This window comes from Populus nigra, chromosome 10 (genome assembly GCF_951802175.1).
Source record: "Populus nigra chromosome 10, ddPopNigr1.1, whole genome shotgun sequence".
Taxonomy (NCBI): domain Eukaryota; kingdom Viridiplantae; phylum Streptophyta; class Magnoliopsida; order Malpighiales; family Salicaceae; genus Populus; species Populus nigra.
Window position 1 is genome coordinate 11,498,092 of NC_084861.1, and position 12,302 is coordinate 11,510,393.

Consider the following 12,302-nt stretch of genomic DNA (forward strand, 5'->3'; position numbering starts at 1 on the left):
GTGTTTCATCGTACAGACTGCTTGATCCGAGTGTTTTTTTTGAATTTCACAACTGCGTGACTGTCAAGCACCTCGAAGTAGTTGATACGGATAAAAATCTTTTATGTAGTTTTCGTGGTCACCTGCTTTTACATTTTGGTGTAATAATGCTAGGCACTGTAAGAAATATGCTAAACCATATCAGTGGCAATAATGCTAGGGAGGGTTTTGGCAGATTTGTCTATAAAATTTAAGAATCGCCAGATTTAGTGTCCTGATCACACCTTCTCTAACCCTTTATGGCTGGTTCGGCCCCTGAGATTTAAGAGTAGCACTCCCTAGAGACGGGAATCAGTATAACGATGATAATTTTGAATCGACGAGGCAGTAAAGTCCACTTTGTTGTGAAGGATAAAAATATAAATATGATCTCGCATTTTTTGAAAAGTCATTGGGATATAAACACCACCAAAAACGCCATAATTTCTAGTTTACATTTCATCTTTTTTGCGATTTTATTAATGTGAGAATCAAACCTAAATAAAATCCTACCCAGCCCTTCACCACTTTGGAACCAAATCCCAAGGGCATGAAACATTTTACAAAGGGTAATAAAATAAACCACAGAAGACTAGAGGAGGGCGAAAAAAACAAATTGAAAAAAACAAAAAAAAAACATACAACTACATCATTACCCAATTCCCTTGCTATTAGTGGGGGTTGGGCTTCTCATATGGGTACAGAAACGGAACCATTTTGATTGTCGCCAAGGCACCAACTCCTCCTGAAAATGTCAACTCTCGGTAAAGCACAACAAGGGATCTTCGTATTTTTTTCTGAACTTTTCCCCGTTCAGGTGGGGCATTTCCATCAGCAACTTTAGGCTGTATTTCCATAGCTCCAAATGCAACTGCTGGTTTTAGGAACAGAGTCCATCAGGGCTTCTCTCCCGTCATTCTTTCGTGTTGTCTCCAACCTGGGTATAGACCATGTTTTTTGTAGCAGATATATCCATCGACTGAAAACCAGGAATCAAATCATCTGTTTTCTGCTGTGAAAAAAATAAGCAAATCATGTTAGAATAACACACTAGTAAGAGAAGAGGCGTGCATGTCTAAAGGAGATGTTACAAGAAAAAAAAAACTTATCATGATTATAGCACTTTTTTAAAATTGAATAAAGTCAAATCCCAATTCCAGATCTTTAAAGACATATCATCTCCACTACCTTAGTTGTATGGAGAACCCTTCTTTATTCTTTAATATTTTAAAAGGGAAGAGAATCAATTATAGAATCTTAAGATTAACAACTTCACGCTATTAGCCATTGATTCTAACAGCAAATATAATTATCAAACCTCCAATGATAATAATGACAACATGGTCCACTATTGAATGCCCACTCACCAAAGGAAAAAAAATAAGATTTGAAGGGGTAAAACTAATGAGAGAATGTGTGCACTACCTAAATAATAAAGAATACGAAAAACAGTATGAGACTCACCTGTTTGTGATCAGAATGGGGTATGAATGGCCTTGGTCTTTTCTCTTGCATCACCTTCTGGCGACTCTCATAAAAATCGAAGTCATCCAATATTGATGTCTTTGTAACATAGTTTTTGAATATGTTCAGAATTTCAATACCTTGAGGAAATTTAACCTGCAAATGGGAGACAATTAAAATTAGGTCAGAGGAGCAAAGAAGAAAAGGCAAAAGAACAGCATCAAGAAAATGGTTAGTGAAGCATACTTCCTGTGTGTCTCTGCTATTAATTACAGGCTTGTTCTCGTTATTCTCAAGTATTATATGCCGTAGCTGTGGGTTTGGAACATCTTTAATGATATGCCACTTGACTGGGAAATAACCATTCCACTTGTCCTGTTGCCAGAAATCCATGTTTTTATTGAAATCAACACGGCCAACCATCTCTGCAACTCCACAGAACTGGCCGCTTGCATTAACCTGAAACAGCCAATAAAATTTAAAAAGGCATTAGTGCATTAGCAAGGAGAAAACAAAGGAGCACAGTAGATAGCGCCAGAAACTCAGTTGACAATTATAATGATATCCAGGAGCATACCGAAAAGAAAAGAAACACGGGACAACTGTTGCCTTTCTCTGCTATCTTCTGTTGTGCATCTTGATATGCACTATCCAGTCTCTTATTTCCATTAGGAGTACTGGCCCACACATTGTATTTGATGCTTTTGTGAATGTCATCTTCACTGTAAGATTTGATAACAAAGAAAAATGCATGATTGTATTTGGTTGGAAAGTCAGGAAGGTTATATTGATCCCTGCTAATAACTGAAGCTATGCTGTTACTGTTTCCGTTCCCATCAGGAGCCAAAGATCCAGCAGCATTACCTCCAAATACCACAGAACCTTTTGCATTGATTGTCCTGGGACCATGATTCTGTTCATTAGGCAATGCATCATCGATGCCATTAGTCTTGCTTCTTGTTTTTGGCTTTTCACTGCTTCCCCAACCCCTTGCATTTACTTTAGTAGTGCTATTCGGATAGAGCATTGTCCCCTTCCCTGGATTATAAGGTGGAAACTTTGCAAATGGAAAATACCCTTTGCCCATTACATCTGACGGGAATGGAGAGGCATGCTGTGAAGCCTGGAAGTAGAGGGAAAACAATCAAAAAAAGATAAAAACACAAAAGAAAAACAGAAGGATTTAGAACAAAGTATAAAGAACTGAAATACCTTGCCCACTGATTTTAACTGGTTGCGCATGCCATGACCAGATGAGGCATCCAATGTTGGAAGGGAGTTCTTAATTTCCAACGATTTACTCAAGTCAGAAGGCAGTGCCTTTATTGGAGGACCACGAGCTTGACTAGGTGAAGACATGTTTGGTTTAGAGCTAGGAATTTCCAGAATTCCACTATAGCCATTCCCATATGTTCCATCACCAGCATAAACTGACGGATCCCATAGGTATGGCAAATACTCTCCATAGGGAACAGGAGTTGGAATGTATCCAGCGGAAGGAATGGATGGTTGGAACACGGAGGTTGGTGAATATGGTGGTTGAGCAACAAATTGTCCATCGACACCAATCATGCTCACAGGCACATAAGGGCTGTAAGCAGGGTGTATTCCCGGCATGAAGTAGATCAAAGACCCATTATCGGCTTGCGTAGCCTAGATGAAGCACAAAAGAAAGTCAGATAAAGTATCTGCATGATTTTATAAAATCCCACAAATTATACATTTGTTGCTGTTGAAATTGAACTTTTTACGGTCATAGAGTTTCCGAAATTCCATCTAACTACCTCGACAGTGACTATCAAGTTAGCAAAAAGAGAGAAGTGATTAAAGAAGAAAACAAATGACAACTTCCAATATCATTAATCACCAGCACAAAGATTAAAAATTCCTTACAGTGTATTGAAGTTCGGTTCCATCGCCAGCAGCGTAGTATAGTTGGTCATTAGACCCTCCTCCAAAAGTAGCATCATAACCTGGTAAAAAGCTACTGTAAGAAGTGAAAACATATATACATAATCAATAGATATAAACACAAACAAAAACAACTGATTGCACTTGATCTGCTGAGACAAACAAACCTGGATGGTAATATCCATAGTAGCTCCCCGCAGGATACATCATGAAGGCCTGATCCGTCGTCATGGACTCATGATCCATATCACCACCTTCTTTGACACTTCCCGTTGCATCTCCTGCCGACGATATACACGATGTTGCATCTGATGGGCTCCCATCGTTTGAAGGGACCTAAAGTAACCAAAACCCGGATTTGTAAACCTATTAGTTCAATCATTACACGTGCAATTCAAATTCGATCAACGGAAGCAAGGGACTAAATTACCGTATTGGAATCGGAGAGTTCCAGAGAAGGATCCACCTTAAGATTCCTCGTCATTTCTTCAGTAGCTGTTCATCAGAATTTTTTTAAAATAAATAAAAAAACAGCAATGAAAACCGTAGAATAAACAAATAAATTTGCGATAAAAAAAAGCACGCAGATCTGAACCATTATTGAACATAAAATAAAAACTCAAAAAATGAGCTGTATAAAATAGGCAGCACAGCAGGCCAATTATTGCTGTATTAAACCAGTCGTTTAGAAAATTCAAAAACACACAAACAATAGAAACCAAAACAAATCAAATCAAATTGGCAAGCCCTTTTTAAGAGAGACGTAGTGGGATTACGTTCACGAGATTGCTGTTGTTGTTTTTGAGAATGAGCAGCCATGAAAACTGGAAGTAAATAAATAGTAGGAGCAGCAAGACGGTAGGATCCAAACACGGCCTTAAAAGGCAGGCTCTTCCTATATATCAGAGAGAGAGAGAGAGAGAGAGAGAGATCCTTTTTATGTCTTCGAAAAGAGGGGTAAAAGGAAAAACAGAAGCAAATGAAAAGACGCCGAAGAAATCCCAAAGTACCCACCGAAGATTGCGTTTTGCTGTTCAAACCAACACAGGTTTCTTTTGATATTTCCACACGCCGGGAATATCGGACTCGTGATCGTGCTCTGATCCCGCTTTTACAAGAGCAATCCCCAGATATCGGGGCCCCAAAAATACACTGTAATAATAATAAAAATAAGAGGAAAGAGAGAGATGGTGTTTGTGTGTGTTTCTGCAAGCGTTGTTTGGGAGAAAAGGGAGAGGGAGGCGAAATGAAGGGAGAGGGACGCGCTTAAAAAATAATGGTATGGGGAAGGGACGGTGGAGAGGATGACACGTCAATAACAGGTCAGATAGATCCAATGGACGACTCCTTCGATTTTTTTCCTTTTCTTAATAATAAAAATTTGGGTACGTGCATCACTGTTTGTTTTCCTGTCCGTTCGATGACCCCAGCAGTGTAGTGTCCGAGAAAGGGGGGCGGTTGATTTTTTTATCAATGACTCTGTTCATGTCTCACCATAGCCAAATCAAATCATCCACGATAATTGAGTTGGTGGCGTTTGTTTTTGTTGTGGCTTTTTTTTTGTTTTTAAATTATTTGTTGTATAAAAAAATATTAAATTAATGTTTTTCTAAATATTTTAAAATAGTTTTAATTTGCTATGTTTAAATTAAAAAATATCAAAAATATTAAACGTTTTTAATTTGAGTGCGGGCGTGAGAGTTTCAAAACCATCGCACTTCCATGAAATAATACAAGGAAAAGAAATCCAACAAAATACACTTAAATGTTGAGATTTCTTTAATCATTGATCAGAACAACTATTTGCCGAGTAAATATTAAAATTTTAAACTTTATACAATTTTTTTTATTTACAAAAAAAAATATTGAGTTTAATTTCTTGTCCGCGTCATTCTAAATAATTTTATTCTTTTGGTCACGAATAAATCTGCTGTTTAAGTATGCCATATCCTATCGCACTGCAGTCAAAGTCAAGAATCTAGCTCCAAGAAATGGAGGATTCTAGATATGGCTCCTGTGTATTTAACAGGTGAATCTTACCCTCTTTAAAGTGTAGAGCTTTGTTGATGTAAAATTTACTAGATTCTTGACCCTTGTGGGTTAAATATTTTTGTCAGATAAAAAAAATTATACAAGTTTTTTCGACTTGTTTTTATAGTTAAAAAAATTAAATATTTTATACATGTAATTAAATAAATCAAGAATTACATTGTTAATAAAAAAACATAAATAATGATTAAAATAGTTGGAAAAACTAAGAGAAGGGTGTAAAGTAAAATATTTAATTTCATAAGATATGGTATTTATCATGTTGTATTTACTAAATTTATTTATTAAAATAATTATGATTTTAAATTTGTTTACTAAATTGTTTATTAAATTTGTTTGTCAAACAATAATAAAAATCAATAACACAAATTAAATTAATTGAATATATTAAAAAAAATATTATGTAATGTTGCACATATTAGAAATATTATCTAAAAATAAATATTTTTATATTAAAAAATAAAGTTCATACATAGAAAAGAGATAAAAATATATATAAAAATAAATTAGAAAAACCACTTTAAAAACTAAATGTACAATGAATAATAATTATCATTTAAAATAGATTTTTTAAATAAAATAAAATAGACAAGAGATATTGATCTAAAGTGATTTGAAAAAAATATATGAATATTTTTTTGAAAAAGAAAAGAAAAGGCATGTTGTTGAACCTGAAAAATCAGGTCAACCCACTTAACTCATTTTGTTAGACTCGCATGGTTGGATCTTTTTTTTGTGTCAAATATAGATAACACGTTATCTGTTTTGTCTAGTTTATGGTGCCCGAAACATAAAAATATTTATTTTTAGTTTTTAAATTTTAAATTTTAAATTTTAAAACCATAGGTTACCCAAAACATTATAGAAAGCTTAATAAACTTATTAATAGTCTTAAAAAACTTATAAAATTCAAAATCAACTTGAAACAAAAAAACCTTACAAATAACAAATAACAGGTATGTTTTTATTATGAATTTAAAGGCAAAGAAACCCTTAATGTGAGTTCCACACCAGGCTAGGATGAACTCCATCGCCATTCATGACACCTTAAATCCAGAGGAGAAGCTTGGTCATAACTGAACAGTTTCTGTGCCTGTGCACACGGCGTCGAACGGGACATTTTGCCATCGCAAATAAATAAAAAAATGTATATTTCTTGTAGCACGAAGGCATATTGATCATTTCTTCTATGCTCTATTCAATCTCAACGAAGCTCTTTTGCTCGCTGTGTCCGTTTGAAGGAGACTACAGTGAATTTGCCACGTAATCTGCAAGTGTTGGTGGATTCCACTATTGCGCGTAGACCTCCATGGAGTATATGGTATAGTGAACGACTCTCTATTGTCCACATGATCGGCTGCAGACCACGTTCAAAAGATAAAACAAGATCTTAGCTGCAAGCCCAAGACAAAAGAAAGTACTGTAATAAGGGAGATTTTTTTGTTTTAGACCTGCCCAGGAAGTTTTCAACCAGCATTACACTATTACAGTCAGTTTGTTTTCGGGTAGAGTGTTTTTATAAAAATTTAATTTTTTTTATTTTAATGGGTTGATATAAAAAAATAAAATATATATTTTTAAATAAAATATATTTTAAAAAACACAATAATAAACAGATTTGAAGTAAAATTAGCCGCGATGTGGAATCTACTCGAACTTAAAACAATTGTTTCAACTCTATAAAAACCCGTAGATTAGAACAATTATTTAATTTCTACTAAATTCTTTATTTGCAGTTTCGAACGCTGTGTTGATTTTGTTTAATACCTATGGTGACATTAAGTTAATTGTCATTGAAAATCACGCATGATCTTTCATGAGCAACGATGATTATAAGCACAGAATTGTAGTATAACCCAGTAGATAAAATTTCATTTACATTTTTTAATACTGTCATATTTTATTATTATTGATCCCACGCACATCGTTCTTCTTCGCTATGAGAAAATAATGTTATTTCATTAGAAATTTCTCAAGGAATTTTAATATACAATTTTAATTGAAAAATCAAAATTATTTCTTGAATAAAACTGATTAAAAAAATACTATTTAGTGTCACCATCGATGCCAGCTAGATAGGTGGAGATATTTTTGCGGTTTTGCGCTCAGTAAGATTTTCAAGCTCGCAAATAATGGAGACAAAAAAGAGAGGGAGAGAGAGAAGCTTCAAATTGGTAACGTGTTTTCCTGTTTGATTTTTGACTTTTTTTTATTAAAAAAAAAAAACACACGCAGAGGACAAGAGGAGGATGCTAGAAGAAGATAAAATCAAAACTGGCACCATCCAGTTTGCTTAGTGTGCAAGTCTTGCCAGTCATCCATTTATTCCATGAAAAATATTTATCTCGGTGTTTCTATTATTAGGAGAGCATGGACTGCCACGTTTGACCTCTACAGTATCCTGCACGTGTCAGGCTCTGCTGGCACTGAACCATCGAACTGGATAACCATGAAAATTTCTGATCTCCACAGACCCGAATGAATACATACAAGGATCAACCAGCTCCACTGCTGATAACGAATATAAAATATAAATCGTCCTTCCTCCCTCTCTCTCTCATTCATCCAGCATCGATATTATCCCACATGATCCTAATTATATACAAACAAAAAAAATTCATAATTAGTTTTTTTATTATTATTAATATAGATATCCAGGTTAGCTTGCAGATATCTCGACTAATCTTATGAACTTTAAAATTAACGATTATATAAACCTTCAGTAGCTATGAAACTTGTGAGACTCGAACTAATTATTTCTACAAAGTAAACTCAAAATCTAACTAATTAAGTTATACATCTTGGTTGTTTGTCATTTTTTTTTAAAAAGAAGAAAAGTATCCTTACACTCTCAGTAATTATATCCTCGAGGTTTTTAAAAAGAGGAAGAGTGTCTTCCTGGTTGATTAGCAGAGACACTATAACGCACAATAATTCACAATAAAAAAATTTATAGTTCAGTCCCTGAACTTTATTTTTCTCCAATGGCTTCTTTTTATGCCTAAATTCATCTCCAAGTTATTAAAAAGTATTAAGAGGCATAATTGAAACTAAGATGATCAAAATATAAAATAAGGAGAAAGGGGTGGTAGTTTACAAACAGGTGAAAATTCCACTTTGGTCCTGTGACCTTTTAAACTATAACTTTCTGGTCCTTAAATATTTTAAAATCTCAATTGTGACACATAACTTTATTTTTCTTACTTTTTGGTTCCTGGTTTGAAAAAAAAGAGAAATTAATTGAGTTTTGGATGATAGAGAAAGAAAATCAATTAATACCAATTTAGTCCATAAAAAATATCAATTTATGTGACAATGAGTTTTATTCGACGAGAGGGGTCTCGCTTATATGTTTTCATGGCCTCCCCGTTGTCTGAAATGGTACATTCAAGCTTGAATTTATTTATTTTTATTTTAAATTATCCGATGTCATATATGGGTTTCTTGAGGTGTTCAGGGCCAGAAAATGAGTTGAAAATTAGATCTCTATATAAAAAGGCATTAACCCTAATTTTTTAACTGCCTCTAGGCTGAAATATGGGTAAAAAAAAGTGACGCGTCGCCTATCTTATTTTTCTTAAGAAAACTGGAGTTGACATCATGTCATCAATTCTATTTCCATAAAAAAAAAAAACCAAGGGTAAATGCACAATGGTAGTTAGCAAAATAGGTCAGACATGAATGTTTGACTTACTAGATCCAACAACACTCTTTTTTTTATATATATATTTTTAAAAAATATTTTTAAAAATTTTATCTTTTATTTTTTAGATTGTTTATTTTTCATTTATTTAAATAACATTTTAAAAATTATTTTTTCATTTCTTTAAATAACATTTTTAAAATTATTTTACATATATCTAATACTTTGAATAGATTATTCCAATTCTTCAATATTTCTTTTCCTTTATGTTCCAGTCCTTGTAAGAAAAAGTGACTTTTAATATGCAAACAAAAGGGTGTGCATAAAAAGAGAAAGTTTGGGTAAAATGTCATAACTATCTATATTTATAAGAATAATTATCTTTTTATTTTATAATTTATATTGCACTGGTAGTTATTTTTCAGTGCGTGAGTTCATACTTTTTAAAAATTATTTTATTTAGAATAAATAATGTCTTCATATTGAAATAAATACTTCAAAATTATTTTTTTTATATTACATTAAAAAAAATCTTTTTTAATAGAAATAAATACAGCAAACAACAACATAACATTTTTGAAAACAATTGATCATCAATTGTCAAACAGGTATGAAAATTGTTCTAGAACCAAAATCACCGACTTTAATCCATAATTTCAACAGTACAATTGTATTTCCACTTATTACCCCATTATTATTATTATTATTATTATTATTTAATCGATGCATAAGAACCGGCTCATATCATATATTTCTATCTAGCTATTAGGAAAATAATACAATTAATTTTAATCTTATCATAATTAATTGTTTTTTGAAGCTATTCCAGTGGGCTCAGAATATGGGTTTTAGGCGGCTCCAAGTTTTTGGTCCATACATTAAAAGAGCAGGCCGGAGCCCATTCGATATAATTTCGTTTGTCCTTTCATGGATCTGACCTTGTGGCCATTGTTGGGTTTTTCTACCCTTTCAGTTCAATAGCGTGGCGTTATTGCCAGTGACCGAGAAAATGAACAAAGCCGGCGGAATTGCAATGGGGGGCGGTGGAGGAGGTGGAAGTGGGCCGACAACGGCGGCGGCTGCAGCAGCGGCGCAGAAGCAGAAAGCACTGATGCAGAGAGTGGAAACTGATATTGCCCACATCGTTGACAATTTCACTCACCTCGTTAACGTTGCTAGGGTAAACTTTCTCGTTCTTTTAATTGTTTTATTATTTAACTGAATGCGATTTATTTTTAATCGAACACTCCCGTTCATTATATATTCAGGGCCTTTATTGATTAGCTTGGAAATTTGAGAATTGAAAAGAGAGCTGGGTTTTTATTGTTGCTGTTATTTAAAAAATTAGATAGCTGCTTGATTAATCTCTTATTTCATTGAATGGTTCTTAAAATTCCCAAAGAGCAGAAGAAAGATTCTCATTACCGGTATGCTTGTTGTAGATTAATGACACACCAGTTAGAAACTCACAAGAGGCGTTTATGATGGAAATGCGTGCAGCCAGAATGGTAAGAGCTGTCCCCTGTACTTTCTATCTAATGAATTGATGATCGTATTTTTTTGAAGGATTTAGGGTTAACCGAGTTAGCATCACTTGATATTTTCAAACATCTATCATATTGAGCGAATGCATTGTCTTTGAATCGAGAGTGCCACTTGTGAATGCCTCTACATTAGCTGGGCCTCAGCCACTGTTTTTTATTTGCTTCCTGGGAGCAGGTTCAAGCAGCCGATTCTTTACTTAAGTTGGTGTCAGAGTTGAAGCAGACAGCAATCTTTTCAGGATTTGCATCTCTTAATGACCATGTTGATCAAAGAATAGGGGAATTTACCCAGCTTGCAGAAAAAACAGATAGCATGTTAGCTAGAATTGGAGAGGAGGCTGCTGCTAGCCTCAAGGAGCTCGAAACTCATTACTATTCTTCTGCACAGAGGACAAGTCAAACCTTAGAACCGTAACTGATATTCCTGATAAGTTACCATATCATTCACTTCTTTAATGGACATGTTTTCTGACTTGTTTAAATTATATACTCATGTAATCACCGCCAACAATTTATTTGTACGGGAGAAAGATATTTCATGTGTTTATCCAATTTTCTTCTCACTGACAAAGCTGTTTACATTAAGTATGATCAGCATTTTCCTGTTTTAGAGTGAACACAGATCTTGAAGTCACTTGCATTTTTGACCGACGAGCTTCCTTAATTCAGTAACAAAGTTCATGACTTCATATTATCGCCATTGATTTATGCTCACAGATTTCGTTTGTTCCATATCAGTGTTGATTGGTTTTGATTAATGACATGTTTGGAATTTGTTCGTTCTGTTGGAAAGCCAGTTCAAATCAAATGAGCATGGTGAAATATGGGCTTAAGCATGTTGTGTCCATGTCGTCCACGGTAGATTCAGGATGCCTTCACACAGACATTGAGGATGCAATGCAATGGGTCACTGGATCGCCTCTTTGGATTTATAAGCAAGCTACCCTTGAGTTCTGGGGAAATTCTGAAATCAACGCATGTTTCCCCGCGCCTACTTAGATGTTGAAAGAATGAGAGAATGAGCAGGAGTCTGTTCGCGGAAAGATAAAAAGAGAGTTGCTAGGGAAATACTAAAGCTTCCAGCATGCCGCATTTTAAAACCATAAACGGAGGAGTGCAAGCCAGGATGGACTCGAGTGTGAGCAGATCTGTTCGAAATAAAATGATCATATATTCATTGTATTTACAAATTCCGATATAGCAATCTCTGCAGGAAGCTGGTACGTACATCATTGTCATGAGTTCTTCACAACTCAATTAAGAGCTCTGCTGTCGGTTTGAGAAATAAGCAAGCCCACTTTGTGCACATAACAACTGTTAGGGATTTAGCAGCAGCAAACACCAAGATCGGCCTGGATGCATGCTAGTTTACATTCTCGACCAATCTTAAATCGGCATGTTACTGTTACAGCTTCTTGAGTAAGATGTGGTCGAATGCCAGCTAGGTTGGTGGCCATTTGAACCACACGATAAATCTCCGTTAACCAGTTCAAAAACTCGACTAATCTCTGTCACCTGCCAAAGAAAAAGGACGGTGATGCAAATAATTATTCTCAAAAAAGGACGGTGATGCAAATAATTATTCTCAATCACCCACAATTAAGTCGAACAGAATTGTTGCATCCATGCAGAGCTCAAAAAAGATCACTGAAACAGGTTTGGTGCTTCTCTAA

General features: G+C 34.6%; 2 protein-coding genes across 4 annotated transcripts; one reads left to right on the forward strand and one right to left on the reverse strand.

Annotated features, from left to right (window-relative positions):
• Positions 1 to 462: 462 nt before the first annotated feature.
• On the reverse strand, positions 463 to 4,648 carry LOC133705374 (YTH domain-containing protein ECT1-like). 3 transcript variants are annotated; one of them, XM_062130520.1, is made up of 10 exons: positions 4,408 to 4,648; positions 4,170 to 4,288; positions 3,824 to 3,888; positions 3,561 to 3,729; positions 3,376 to 3,455; positions 2,695 to 3,135; positions 2,060 to 2,605; positions 1,729 to 1,941; positions 1,483 to 1,638; positions 463 to 1,027 (listed from the first exon to the last, which is right to left on the reverse strand). In XM_062130520.1, the coding sequence occupies exons 2-10, from the start codon at positions 4,210 to 4,212 to the stop codon at positions 932 to 934; spliced, it is 1,809 nt and encodes a 602-aa protein (XP_061986504.1). In that variant the 5' UTR covers positions 4,213 to 4,288; positions 4,408 to 4,648; the 3' UTR covers positions 463 to 931. The 3 variants fall into 3 exon arrangements, with proteins under 3 accessions (XP_061986504.1, XP_061986503.1, XP_061986505.1); XM_062130519.1 differs by having other exon boundaries at positions 463 to 1,030; XM_062130521.1 differs by lacking the exon at positions 4,170 to 4,288 and having other exon boundaries at positions 463 to 1,030.
• A 5,376-nt stretch (positions 4,649 to 10,024) lies between these two features.
• LOC133704786 (mediator of RNA polymerase II transcription subunit 22a-like) lies at positions 10,025 to 11,181 on the forward strand. The gene is made up of 3 exons (XM_062129776.1): positions 10,025 to 10,265; positions 10,528 to 10,593; positions 10,805 to 11,181. The coding sequence occupies exons 1-3, from the start codon at positions 10,095 to 10,097 to the stop codon at positions 11,042 to 11,044; spliced, it is 477 nt and encodes a 158-aa protein (XP_061985760.1). The 5' UTR covers positions 10,025 to 10,094; the 3' UTR covers positions 11,045 to 11,181.
• Positions 11,182 to 12,302: the final 1,121 nt, after the last annotated feature.